General features: G+C 40.5%; 1 protein-coding gene across 1 annotated transcript in view; it reads right to left on the reverse strand.

The window, feature by feature from the left end:
• Positions 1-3,153: 3,153 nt before the first annotated feature.
• The window catches only part of C2H1orf87 (chromosome 2 C1orf87 homolog), a 70,198-nt gene continuing 60,588 nt past the window's right edge, over positions 3,154-12,763 (reverse strand). The window contains exons 9-11 of the mRNA XM_004588809.4: positions 11,565-11,629; positions 9,770-9,977; positions 3,154-3,395 (exon numbers count right to left, since the gene is read on the reverse strand). Of these exons, the coding sequence (XP_004588866.2) occupies positions 3,235-3,395; positions 9,770-9,977; positions 11,565-11,629 (434 nt within the window). The 3' untranslated portion in view covers positions 3,154-3,234. The remainder of the gene's footprint in view (positions 3,396-9,769; positions 9,978-11,564; positions 11,630-12,763) is intronic.

Consider the following 12,763-nt stretch of genomic DNA (forward strand, 5'->3'; position numbering starts at 1 on the left):
GGATTTTGAAGGTTATGGTAAACATAATAAATATTGAATGAAGACTTATATGGGTTTACCTTGGGTAGATATTACACAATTATATAAGTACCTAAACATCACAGGGTGCCCAACACATATTTACCCTTTTCATGGGTTGATTAGAAATAAAAAAGAATTAGAAATAGAAATGATGCTCTAGGGTAGGTAGTAAACTGTTTGGGGCAAACAGTTGGTAGAGGGGATGCCCTGCTAGTGAAGACCTACCTCTGCCATTCTTCTTGGTTCTCTGTCATTCTTCCTTTCTTCGTTGTTTAACTTTTAAAAACTTTAATTATATTTATAAGATAACGAGTTAGACACAGACGGGGATCCCCCATCTGTGGCTTCACTTCTCAAATGTCTGCAATAGCCAGGGCTGGACAAGGCTGAATCCAGGTCTCCCATGCTGGGGGCAAGAACTCAAGAACATGGGCCATCACCTGCTGCCTCCCCGGGTGTCGGGGAATCTCTGAACCCGCGGAAGAAACCCCGACACTGAGTGAATGTGTAGGAACTCTTTATTCCACCAGGCAGCATGCAAACAGGACAGCCGTCTTCTCCCTCCTTCTCTCCCCTTTTTCTCCTTCTCTCTAGGACCCAACCTGCTTATATAGAACACCTAGCCAATCAGCCAAAAGGTCACCCCTGCATGCGGGAAGCAACCAATCAGGCAAAAGGTCACTCCCGCACGTGGGAAGCGACCAATCAGCTAAAAGGTCACCCCTGCACGTGGGAAGTGACCAATCAGCTAAAAGGTCATCCCCTCACGTGGGAAGCGCACGGCGCCCCAAGGGGAAGACATTTCCTGAACTTGTTTACCGCTGCCCTCCTCAGGGCGTTGGTCCCGGTGCTGTCCTAGACAGCCCCATAGATTGTTAGGCGCTCTCAACACCAGGGTGCGCATTAGTAGCAGGAAGCTGGAATCAAAAGTGGCGTCAGGACTTGAACTCATATACCCTGACACAGCATACCAGAGTCACAGGCCTACTTTAATGGTTACATTATATGTCTGTCCCTCTTTCCCTCTTCAAAGGCTGAAGCTTTGGACCATGGGGAGTAGCAACTGGCAACATCTCCAGGCTCACTGGAAGCTAGCTAGTCCATTGTGCACACAAACCCTTTGTAAAGTTATGCCAGAGAAAGCTGGTCAAGATTAGAAACACCAGGTTTTCCTTGTCTTGATGACACAGCCATGGAGGACATACACAATGCAACTAATTTGAGAGAGAAAAAAAAGAGACATGTGAGACTTTCCAGAGGCAAAGTTCCGTCACAGAAGTTGCAACGATTCTCTGGGGCATGATGACTTCATAGCATCTTTTGTATTCAATGGTTTGCCTCATAGTCAGGTTTCTTTTAACCTCCACTGTCACCTTGTTGTTAGATACTTTTCTTTATGAATGTAGTTGAATATTTGTTCTCCCAATACATACCCAGAGGAAAACTAATGAGCTTCAGTAGAATGCCAGTCTTGCCAATAAATACACATGTACGTGTATATATACCTTGATACAGATTATCCCCTTATTGTATCAGGTGCCTCTGGGCTGTTTTTCAATTAGGTCATATTCCTGAACACATCCTTAAGAATTTCTCTGGACAAGGATTCTGCCAAGACAGATCAGTCACAATCTTTTACTCTGAGTATCTGATCTCACTTATATTTAATCAAGCACCATTATTTCCTGCCTCTCTACTCCTCTCACCCCCTCCTACTCCCTCTTCTGCCTTGCCCAAGTGATGTCTGGTCTGCCTTCAGCAAGAAACTTGTTAGGCTTGGGCAGACTGTCCCCTACCTGATGTCTGCTACAACTTTCCAGCCGGGCATCAACCACCATTTTGCTGTCCCCCTGGCTACAAATCATCGATTCCTTGTTGTGTTTGGAGTTCAGTCTAATCTGTCTCCTTCAGTATAAATTCCATTGTAGCAGTCCCTGTTGTCTGTTGTGAAAGTTCTTTACCATTTTAACAAGAGTCAGATTAGCCTTTGTTCAATACACATAACACATAACACACACATGTGCTCACACACCTAGGGGTCAAAGCAATGGAGACTTTCCTACAGGAGACCACTTACAGAAATTGCCACTTTACAAGACAGACACATCCCAAAATATGCTTTTGCTATACTAGTGACGTGCCCTCTTGATGCCATTGCATATAGGACAGATTCAAAGTTAAAGATTTATTATCTATCTATCTATCTAAGAGAGAGATTTTTCCATCTGCTGGTTTACTACCAAATGCCTACAACAGTCAGTGCTGGGCCAGGCTTTAAGTCAAAAGCCGAGATCTATGTCCTGGTCTCCCATACGAGAGGTAGAGACCAAAGTGCCTCCTCTGCTGCCTTTACAGGTGCATTAGCAGGAAGCTGAATTGAAGCAGAGCTGCCAGAACTCAATACAATGCAATATGAACTCAGGTCAACACTGAGACTAGAATTGGAGACATTGAAGTGGCAGCTGACCCTACTGTACCAAAACCCCCCAACACCTGTATTGTTTTGAGGATTTCAATGCTCAGCAGCTAAAGGAAGAGGCATGAAAAAGATTTATTTCTACATAAATGTAAGGAAGTGTCCAAATAATGTTGCATTAAGGACCCATTTGCATCCATTGAAATAAATGTTATCTGAGGACATTTCTAGTTGGATCTATTTCCATTTTTATAATTTTGTGTTGCCCAGAAAAAAAAATGTGTCCTCAGGCAGACTAGTCCATCTGTAAGTATTACCCTATCTTTTTAATTCAGCTTTGTTATTGTACAGATTGCTAAAATATTTGTTGTAATATGAAAATCCTTCCTAATATGAAGACTAGGGGAATGTTTGATCTGCCCGATGAAAAGCCATGTATATAGGGCTACTATATGCCAGGTACTTAGGGAAATTGACAATTTCTAGCAACCTCTTGTTTTTATACTGTGAGGAGTTGGTCCTTTTGCCAAAACATTTTGATTAGCATGCTAAAAGAAACATGAATAATTAGTTGTAAGCTTTATTAGAGCAGAAAGCCTTTTAAGCAGTCAGGTTCTTGTGACATGAGAAGAGGAAACCTATTTTCTCTGATCACTTTGTGCAGGGATCTGAGTTTAAGTGAAAGCTTCTACAACAGTTGCAGCATCTCGGCTCTGACAGCATCCTCACCACTGCTCCCAGGCTGAAGAGAAACACGTGTCCAGGGAAACATCTGTTCTCACAACATGGGTTTGTTATCATAGCTCCTTTAAGTACCGCAGAGCTGGCTCCAAGAGCATGTTTTCTCCAGAACGGAACCTCCTCAAGGCCTGGTCGATTTTCTGAGGGCTCAGGGACAGATTGTAAATAAGATTGTAGTTGTGAATGAGGCGTCTGGCTCGCTCCTTCTCCAGGACTCCTGTGATTGCATTGAGCAGATTTTTAAAGAGGAAGGGAAAAACAGAGAAAATTACGTATTAGTTTGAATGACTTCTAGTTAGAGATAAAGTCTTGTATTATGAAATTTTAAGCTTTTAAAAAGGGGCATTTTAAGACACATTTAATGTCTCATATATGAATCATAAATTTCAAGTGCAGTTTGAGTGTAATTTTGGAGGAGAAGAAAATGAATAAATTTGAAAGAAGTTTAAACTTTTTTTTAGTCATACAAGTTTTAAATCCAAGAGTTAAAACAGATAGGATGTCTACACAGAGTAATTTGCCAATTGTTCTGATCTCTTTTTATTGGTTAAGGTATCCAAAAAGTTCCTAACATGTAAGGTTTAAACAGTTCATTGTAAAATGCATTTCCAGGTGGTATATGTTTAGTTGAATCATTAAGACATGGGTTATTTAAGATGTTCATACTCACATTAGAGTCCTGGCTTTGATTTCCTGCTCCAACTCCTAATTCCAGTTTCCTGCTAATGCGTACTGAGAGGTCGCAATGCCGGCTCAGATAATTTGGTCTCAACCACTCAAATGCAAAATCTGGATTGCTTTGGCTCCTGCCCTAGTTATTTTGGGTATCTGAGGTTTTTCTTTCAAAGGATAAATAAATAAATAATTTAAAAAGCATTTCCCAGAAATGTATTTACTGTGCCTTTCTCCAGTTTCTTGCATGGTCCCTGTAAACTGTATAACTCCTTAAGACTCTAAACATATGTAATAGAGTTGATGTCATCTATAATCACAAAATGTGCTCTGGTACCTGCATGCCATTGTAGGGTGGCAGGACTGTAGGGAGATGCCTGCTTACCTTCCCTTTCTTAGTCTATGTAAGTTCATGCTCTATCAGACTGTCTCTGCTGGTTCTTGCTGCTGAAGAACACTGTAACCTCACCTGCTCAGTAGTTGTGGGGCCCTTATGGCTGGGAACCCCGAGATTACAGGCTCAATGAAAAACTTAAAGTATCTTGTATACAGATGGAAGCATTAGTATGTTGAATCTTTACTTGTTGACACTGTGATAGTGATTATAAAAATCTTTCTCAAATAATCCAGAAACAATGCTTTACCTATTCAATAGAAAGTTACCACTGGTCAACCAGGGCTGGGAAGTGGTAAGCACCTCCCATCTCAGCTTAAGCTATCAAGTCTTGTTCATGTTTACAGGTGCAAGGGCTGTTGTTCACAATGCTCCCTTCTTAAGTATTCTCTGCAGGCTGGCGGGACTTACAGTGACTTATTCCATTCTACTCTATTCCATTGCTATTTGTCTATTTTCTTTTCCATTCGCATTTGCTTATTGTGTTTTTATTGTTCATTAATTGTTTATTGTTTATCTTCTCTTTCAGAATGTTGGCTCTGTCTTCTATATAGCAGTCTTTGAGTTGGTCAGTTATATCTCTGAAGCTCTCTTCATCCTGCATTAGGCTTATTCCCTCTGGAAATTTTTCTATATTGGTTGTAGAAACACAAGTCATGAGCTTTGCGGTAAGTTTTTGACTGCAGCATCTGATGGAATTTTTCCTTAATTTTAAAATAAGGATAATTGAATTATATTAACTTAAAAATTTAAGCGCTTAACCTAGTATCTGATACAAGCAAGGACTCATTAGTGCTAGTGTTACTATAAATAATTTAAACATTTTTTAGGACCTGGCACTGTGGCCTAGAAGCTGAAGTCCTTGCCTCGAATGTGTCAGGATCCCATATGGGCGCCGGTTCTAATCCCGGCAGCTCCACTTGCCATCCAGCTGCCTGCTTGTGTCCTGGGAAAGCAGTTGAGGATGGCCCAAAGCCTTGGAACCCTGCACCCGCATGGCAGAAGTGGAGGAGGCTCCTGGCTCCTGGCTTGGGATTGGCACAGCACCGGCTGTTGTGGTTACTTGGGGAGTGAATCATCGGACAGAAGATCTACTTCTCTGCCTCTACTCCTCTCTGTATATCTGATTTTGCAATAAAAAATAAATAAAGCTTTAAAAAGTATTTAAATATATAATCTTTACCATCAAAATATATAACATTTGTCTCATATGTTAATTAAGAATAAAACAATGCCTAAAAATTACACTAGGCATCATGGTGGTATTCCCTCTCTTTGAAGCTTCACAGTGGTGGATTTATAGCATCAAATAAAAGCCTAGCCATAATTTATGCTTGCCCAGTTTACTCTCTCAATAGGGTATGCCATAAAAGGTGCTTAAAATACTCCTCCCAGTCCATCTTAATGTTGGAAGGTCTATTCTTTTTCAGCTGGAACCAAAATGAAACAAATGATAGTAAGAATCTCCATAACACAATCTGTACTTTTACAATTTCCCAAAAACTTTTGAGTAGTCTACGTTATTTGTCTTTTTTCTCAAATATGAGCGGTATGTCTTATGAGTAGTTATTTATTTTTATTATTTATTATAATTATTGTATAGATGATGAAATAATTATAATTATGATTTACTTTTATTGTTCAGATGAGGAAACAGGCTCAGAGAATGTATGGGATGAACTTTCAAGTTTTAACAGTTGGTAGGATCTGGACTTGAATCTAAATATTTTGGTAAAAAAGGAAAAAGAAAGAAAAGAAATGAAACAAAACCCTGCATACTTTCCAATATACTATAGGGTCTGGGTGTATCACTAAGTCAAAGATAGCTGGGTTTGAACTATGTCTCAACTTCCTGCAGGCCATTATTTTATCACTTTGAACTTGATTTTTTTGCTCTGTAAGTAAGAATACAATTCCTTCAGCATGTGGCTGAAGTGGCCATTTAGTATTGCAGTGCATGTAATGTCCAAACCCAAAATGAAAATGTTCTTTAAGTCCTTCTGCCTCCTTGAACGCTAAAATACTTTCTATCTAGTCATCAGTTTACTGGGAAAATTCCAAATGCACAATTTGCACAGACATTTATACCAGTCATACTCCTTTCTTTAGAAAACATGACCTGTTATTCATAGTCATTCCTTATTCCTTCTCCTCAAGGCTATTTTCTTGACAACCCTCATTAGAGAATAAGCACAGGAGGTTCCCAGAAACAGTGATGTGATGATGGATGGGCTGCCTTCATCTTGGATGAGGAACACCCTGGCCCACATATTTCCTTGCACACAATAAAGAACAGTGATTCATCCATGGGCAAAGCAGGTATCATCTACTCTGCATGTAGAGTGAGACCTTGGTGGTCTGCTAAATGCTGTGATTAATAAACCAGCAAAATGACCTCAGTTAATCTTTCCTTGTTACAGACATTTGTAGATGTTCCCAGATCTGGCTGACACATTCTTTGGCCACTGCAGAACTAACGAATTTCATAGAAACAGAGAAAACAGGCATAAACAGTGAAGAGGCCATGAGAAAGGCATTTTGAGTCTCAGAATCTGTCTCCAAAGTCAACAAAACTCCATGTTTTCCCCAAAACACTTAAACTCCAATGAGAAAAGTCCAGGTCTTTGGGGAATTTCTTAGCAACTAAGTTTATGATCCATCATCCATCATTGCAACTCAACATTTATCTCATTAGAAATGTCTTTCCTATCTCCTTGCAATTTTGTTTCTTAAGGTTTTTTGTTTGTTTGCAACCCCATTGTTACCCTCACAGTTTTGTAGGCATTTTCTGAATGGTCTGGATATTGTTTAAGGCTTATGCATTAAAGATCTGATCCCTAAAGTCGTAAGTTACAGATTAACAGTAATGGTTGAGGGATTTAGGGTGGTAGCTTGAGCTGACTATTGTGTCTGGGAGAAGGACCTAGATATGATCTAGTAAGATGGCTGTCTTGAGCAAGTTGGTTACCTAAGCTGGATTTATCCTAACTTTCCTTCAGCTTCCTGGATCAGGAATATAATTCCTCTTTGTATTCATCCTGCCATAGACCTTCGCAAGATCTTGGACTGCATCTACAAACCTATGAGTCAAAATAAATATTTTCCTTCACAAGTAGCTCCTTGCAGGCATTTGTTAAAGTGACAAAAGCTGACTACATTGTGGTGCAGTGGATTAAACAACATTTCATATGAGCACTGGTTGGAGTTCCACTTCAAATCCCACTCCCTTTCGGGGAAGGAACAGAAGATGGCTGAAGTTCTTGGGCCCCTGCAATACAGGTGGGAAACCAGCTCTCCCATGTGGATGCAGGGTCAATATTTTTAATAAAGAGTTTTCCAATTCAGTCAAATGACCCTTTAATGTAAAGATTTCAGGTGTTGATTTTTTTCTTGCTTTTGGTATAATAATTAAAAATGCATTGGGGATTTTATGGCAGCTGTATTTCATGTGGCCTAGAATTAGGTTGCTTCAGAGTTAAAAATAAAAACCAAAACACACAGAGAATAAAAAAGCCATTGATCTTTTACATGATTATTTCTACAGAATACTGTGTTCACTAACTCTTTAGGAACCACCTTAAATAGTTAAATATGACAGTTTTAGCCCAAGTGCTTTTGTATGTGCCCTTGTTCTTCATTCTCTATGATTTTTGACCCAGTTCTGTATTTCATTCTTTCTTGGTTGGACATTCCACTCGTATCTTATTTTCTTTGTTTAACTTTTTGTCCATAGTCATCAAAGGTGTTCCTTAAAACATAACTCTTTATGCTCTTCCTCTGCTTAAAATGACACTATCTATGAGTTACACTAAAAAAAATCCCTTAGTATTACATTTTAAATATTTCAATATTTGGTTTATTATGTATTTCTGTATTTATCATTTAATATTTAAAAAAATAAAGGATTTTTTTTTATTGGAAAGTGAGATATACAGAGAGGAGGAGAGGCAGAGAGGAAGATCTTCCATCTGCTGATTCACTCCCCAAATGGCCGCAACAGGCCAGAGCTGAGCTGATCTGAAGCCAGGAGCAAGGAGCCACCTCTTTCTTTCCCATGCAGGTACAGGGTCCCGTGGTTTTGGGTTGTTTCTGACTGCTTTCCCAAGCCACAAAGCAGGGAGCTTAATGGGGCCTGCCAGGACATGAATTGGTGCCCATATGGGATTCTGGCACATGCAAGGCGAGGACTTTAGCTACTAGGCTGCCATGCCAGGGCCCTTAATATTTTTCTCAATAGCATCAGTGTTCTATTGTGACTGGACTCATCACATTGAACCTCACACATGTCATTTTGCTTAGCTAATCTTGCATATTTTCTAGAAAAGGCTCTCTATCTCACTCCTTTGTGTCTAACCTTTACTTCACCTTCAATGACCAATTTAACATGACCTTAGCCTTTCCTGATTAACTCCACCAGAGATGGATCCTCCTTTTACTGAATGTGAACATAGCGAATTCTAATGGCATTTATCATTTCACATTTTGTATTCAGTTACTTACTGCACATTCACTCATTTATTTGTTCCTTTGAAGTAAATGTTTAATTGTGCAAGATGGGCCTGGCAGCGTGGCCTAGCAGCCAAAGTCCTCGCCTTGAAAGCCCCAATATCCCATACGGGCACCGGTTCTTATCCCAGCGGTTCCACTTCCCATCCAACTCCCTGCTTGTGGCCTGGGAAAGCAGTCGAGGATGGCCCAAAGCTTTGGGACCCTGCACCTGCATGGGAGACCTGGAAGAGGTTCCTGGTTCCCGGCTTTGGATTGGCGCAGCACCAGCCGTTGAGGTCACTTGGGGAGTGAATCATCAGACGGAAGATCTTCCTTTCTGTCTCTCCTCCTTTCTGTATATTTGACTTTGTAATAAAAATAAATAAATATTTAAAAAAATTGTGCAAGATACCAGAGATAGTAAAAGATTATATTGGTGAGATAGCAATAACATCTCTCTTGGACGTAGTAATGTTAAACAATCTTAGAGGTCACACTGGTTGGCTTAGATATATCTGGGGAGTTCTTGAATTCAGATGCAAAAGAGATTTAATAATTACCCAGTGGGGGCAGAATAGGGAACTGGTAGAGAGTGGATAAGTAGAAGAGGCAAATTAGATGAAAGGCTTAGAGTTTGAGAAGTCAGAGACTTCTGAGAGAGTAGAAGCTATGTTATGACTGGGTAGGATATGTTAAAAGAGTAACAGTAGACAGAAACTGATCAAAGTGATCAGAGGCCGAATATTGCCTTGTTCAACAGCTTTGAGTCCCTCCTGTAAGCGGGAGTGGGGAAGTACCTTAAGTATTTTCATAAGGAAAATTATCAGACTGAATTGTTTGTTAAGCTTTGGTCATAGAGTACAGGAAAGACTTGGAAATAGATTGCATTTCCCAATTGTGTTTAACACAGTGCCAGGTACATGATCTATATACAATGTATATTAATCATTCAAGAAGTGAAAGAAAATGAGGTTTCCACTTTTCTACTAGAGCCTGAAAAGGAAAAAGGGTGCATCAGTTTCAAACACATCTTTCACCTGTGTTGCTCAGATCACAGAGGTAGAGGGCGTTTTCGAGCTTGCTGAACCTGTTGATCCATGTCTCACATTCTTCAGCCTCTTTCCCCACAGCTGGATTTGTGGAAGGCTGGGAGACTGGTCGGATCTTCCTCGTGTACCAAGCATCCTTTGGGGTTGGAGTCTCAGCATGAGGGTTTTCTGGCTGAAGCTCCTCTTCTGAAGTTTTCTACCAAAACAACACAAGCATCTCACTGGCAATATACTCCCCATCCAGAGCTTCTCCAGACTCTTGGCCAAGGATGAGACCTCCCAACTAAGCAGATTTATTGTAAGGCCTGGGCTTTGGAAAGTGAGGCAGATGAGTTTCAAATCCTCAGAGTCACAGGATCGTTTCTGCCAAGTTTTGCTGGATACAAACATGTTAAGTGTGTTTGTTGTTAAAGAGAAGGGTGACATCATGACTTTTACTCACTTGTCACTTCTGACTTGAATAAAGGAAATGACTTTGTAACTCATTGAGACTCTTCTTGATGTTCAGCTGTTTTGTATTAGTGAGGTCTACAGGGGATGGGCTTCAAGCAAACCTTAGACCGTTCTGGTATGAACATTTCTGAAACAGTTGGACGCTTTATTTAGAGTGAATGGAACAATAGTGATATTGTCTTAGTCTCATAGGTCCATTTTACAGAATGTTGAAACATTTCTAAGCTGTTTGCCCTGTTCATTTCGTAAAGGCAGTAATGACCCAGACAGGCTGCTAAAGGAGGTTTTCTATATTTCATTTTGATATCTTAACTCCCAGCATAGTACATCGTAGAGGTTTTTTTGAGAATAAATAGACAAACAAGTTGAAGTTGGGCCATGCAAGGCATCTTGCCTCCTACCATTTGGAGAGACTGATCATCTACTGCCAGTCAGCCAGCCCAGCTTTTCCAGGAATTGCATCTCCTGCCAATCCACATGGTAGTGGAGAGAGCCACAATATTCTACTTGTATAATTCAGGACTAAAATGTGGAAAAATGCCATTTATTTCTACAGGAATGAGAGAAGAATAAATTGTTGCTGGGATGTAATAAAGTCCTCAAATAAGAAGTAAAATAAAAGAGCAAGGATATTTTTCTTAATCTTACTCACAGCCGATTTAACACTCACAGAGAAAAGCACTTACTGTTGTTTCTTGTGCGGCAAGAAGCTTGCCAAAATGAATACTATTTTCTAAACTATTTCAACGTGTGAAGTGCATGAAGAGGTCTCTCGTCATTTTAGAATGAATTATGCTCTAATCTGGGCATTTAAAAAACAACAACAAAAAACTCTCAGGCTGTTTTTCAATTCTTTGTATGTCTCTTGGCTGAATTCTGGGAAAATTGAAATGAATTGTAACTCTTTGCCAGATTTTATTTTACTTTTTTTTAATCAAAGTGCTTGTTACATTTTAAAATGTGATGTCTGGGGAAAGGTCACTCAGTTTCTGGAAGCTGGACTTGACGTCAAAATAGGGCTTGGAACACACTTGATTTTCACTGCAGCTGAGGGGTCAGCCACAAGCTTTGGAAGGACATCCATATACATGCTAGGAATGCAAGCATATTGTGGGCTGGGGGCAAGAATGTCACCAAATGGTGGCAAGAGGTTTCTCATGGCAGCTAAAACACAACTCCTACTCATGTAGTTTAGCCTCCATTTTCGGCAGCAGCGGCCTGAAATAAGAGGTTTGGGGGAAATCAAAGCACGACAGTACAGGAGTTCACAGTGAAAAGAAGACCATGTCTGGGAAGACCTTTCCCAAGCTTCCTATACCCAGGTGCGTACCACATGTTCAGTCCGAGGGACTTCGATCTCCACCGGAGTGGCCGCGGATTCTTCTTCATTCTTCCCTGGAAAAAAAAATGGAAAAATTTTAATCCTGCCTTGCTATTTCACATACCGATACGCTTCAGGCTCTCCTGTTAACATGGTGTTAAGCAGTGAAAATACGCTTGATGAGTATGAGATCTGGTTCTTGCCTTTTGGGATCTCAGACTGGGGAGGAAGACATCAAACAATTATTCAAAAATTACATATCCTGTGTTACAAATACTACCAAATAAGATGAGTAAAGTTCTAGAACTTATTTTGGTGCTTGAGGGAAACGACTTGGGTATCAGCAATGTTTTTGGAAGAAATGACATAAATTGGAAACTGATGGAGGGATAGGAGACCTCCAAGCAGAGGAGGGGTTGTTTGTATGCAGCAGCGAGCTCTTGGCAAACAGACTGAAGCTCCTCCCTGAAACGCCCAGAATCACATAGAACTTGATAGATTAATCTGCAAAAAGGCACTTGCGTGTCTCTCTCCATATAGATGTGCACCCAATGGGCAGGGCACAATCTTTCTCTTCCTCCTTCCTTACCTTCTTCAAAGGTCGGAAGTCCTGGGTGGGAAGCATTTGGACAGCATCCCTAACCCGGAGGATTTTTCTGTGCGGGCAGTCACCGACTGCAGGCTACTCCGTTCAGATGCAGGGAAAGCATGAAGGCCCTCTGCTATGATGCTCTCACGCCTGCAGTTGGTTCATTGATCACTCACCACCTTCCCATCTGATTTTATGAATATTTGTGGGTGTGCTTCAAAACATGTATGTAAAATGTGATTAAAAATGAGCTTATTCGAGGCCAGCACTGTGGTGCAGTGAGTAAACAGCTTCCTGCAACACTGGCATTCCATTATTGGAGAGCTGCTTTGACTCTTGGCTGCTCTGCTGCTCCACTTCTGAGACAGCTCTCTTTCGAAGGCAGCATAAATGGCTAGAAAACTCACACCCCTAACACCTACAGGATGTAGCTCTGGGCTCCTGGCTTCAGCTTGAACCAGCCATGACTACTGGGGAGATTTGGAAAGGTGAAACACCCCCCTCTCTCACCACTACTTTCTCTGTTACTCAGACTTTCAAAAATAATTTAGTATTTTGAAAAGTTTATTTTGGTGTGAAACATTTTTAAGTGTATGGAAAGATTTTTTTTCATAATTTT

Source organism: Ochotona princeps, chromosome 2 (assembly GCF_030435755.1).
Source record: "Ochotona princeps isolate mOchPri1 chromosome 2, mOchPri1.hap1, whole genome shotgun sequence".
NCBI classification, from domain to species: Eukaryota; Metazoa; Chordata; class Mammalia; order Lagomorpha; family Ochotonidae; genus Ochotona; species Ochotona princeps.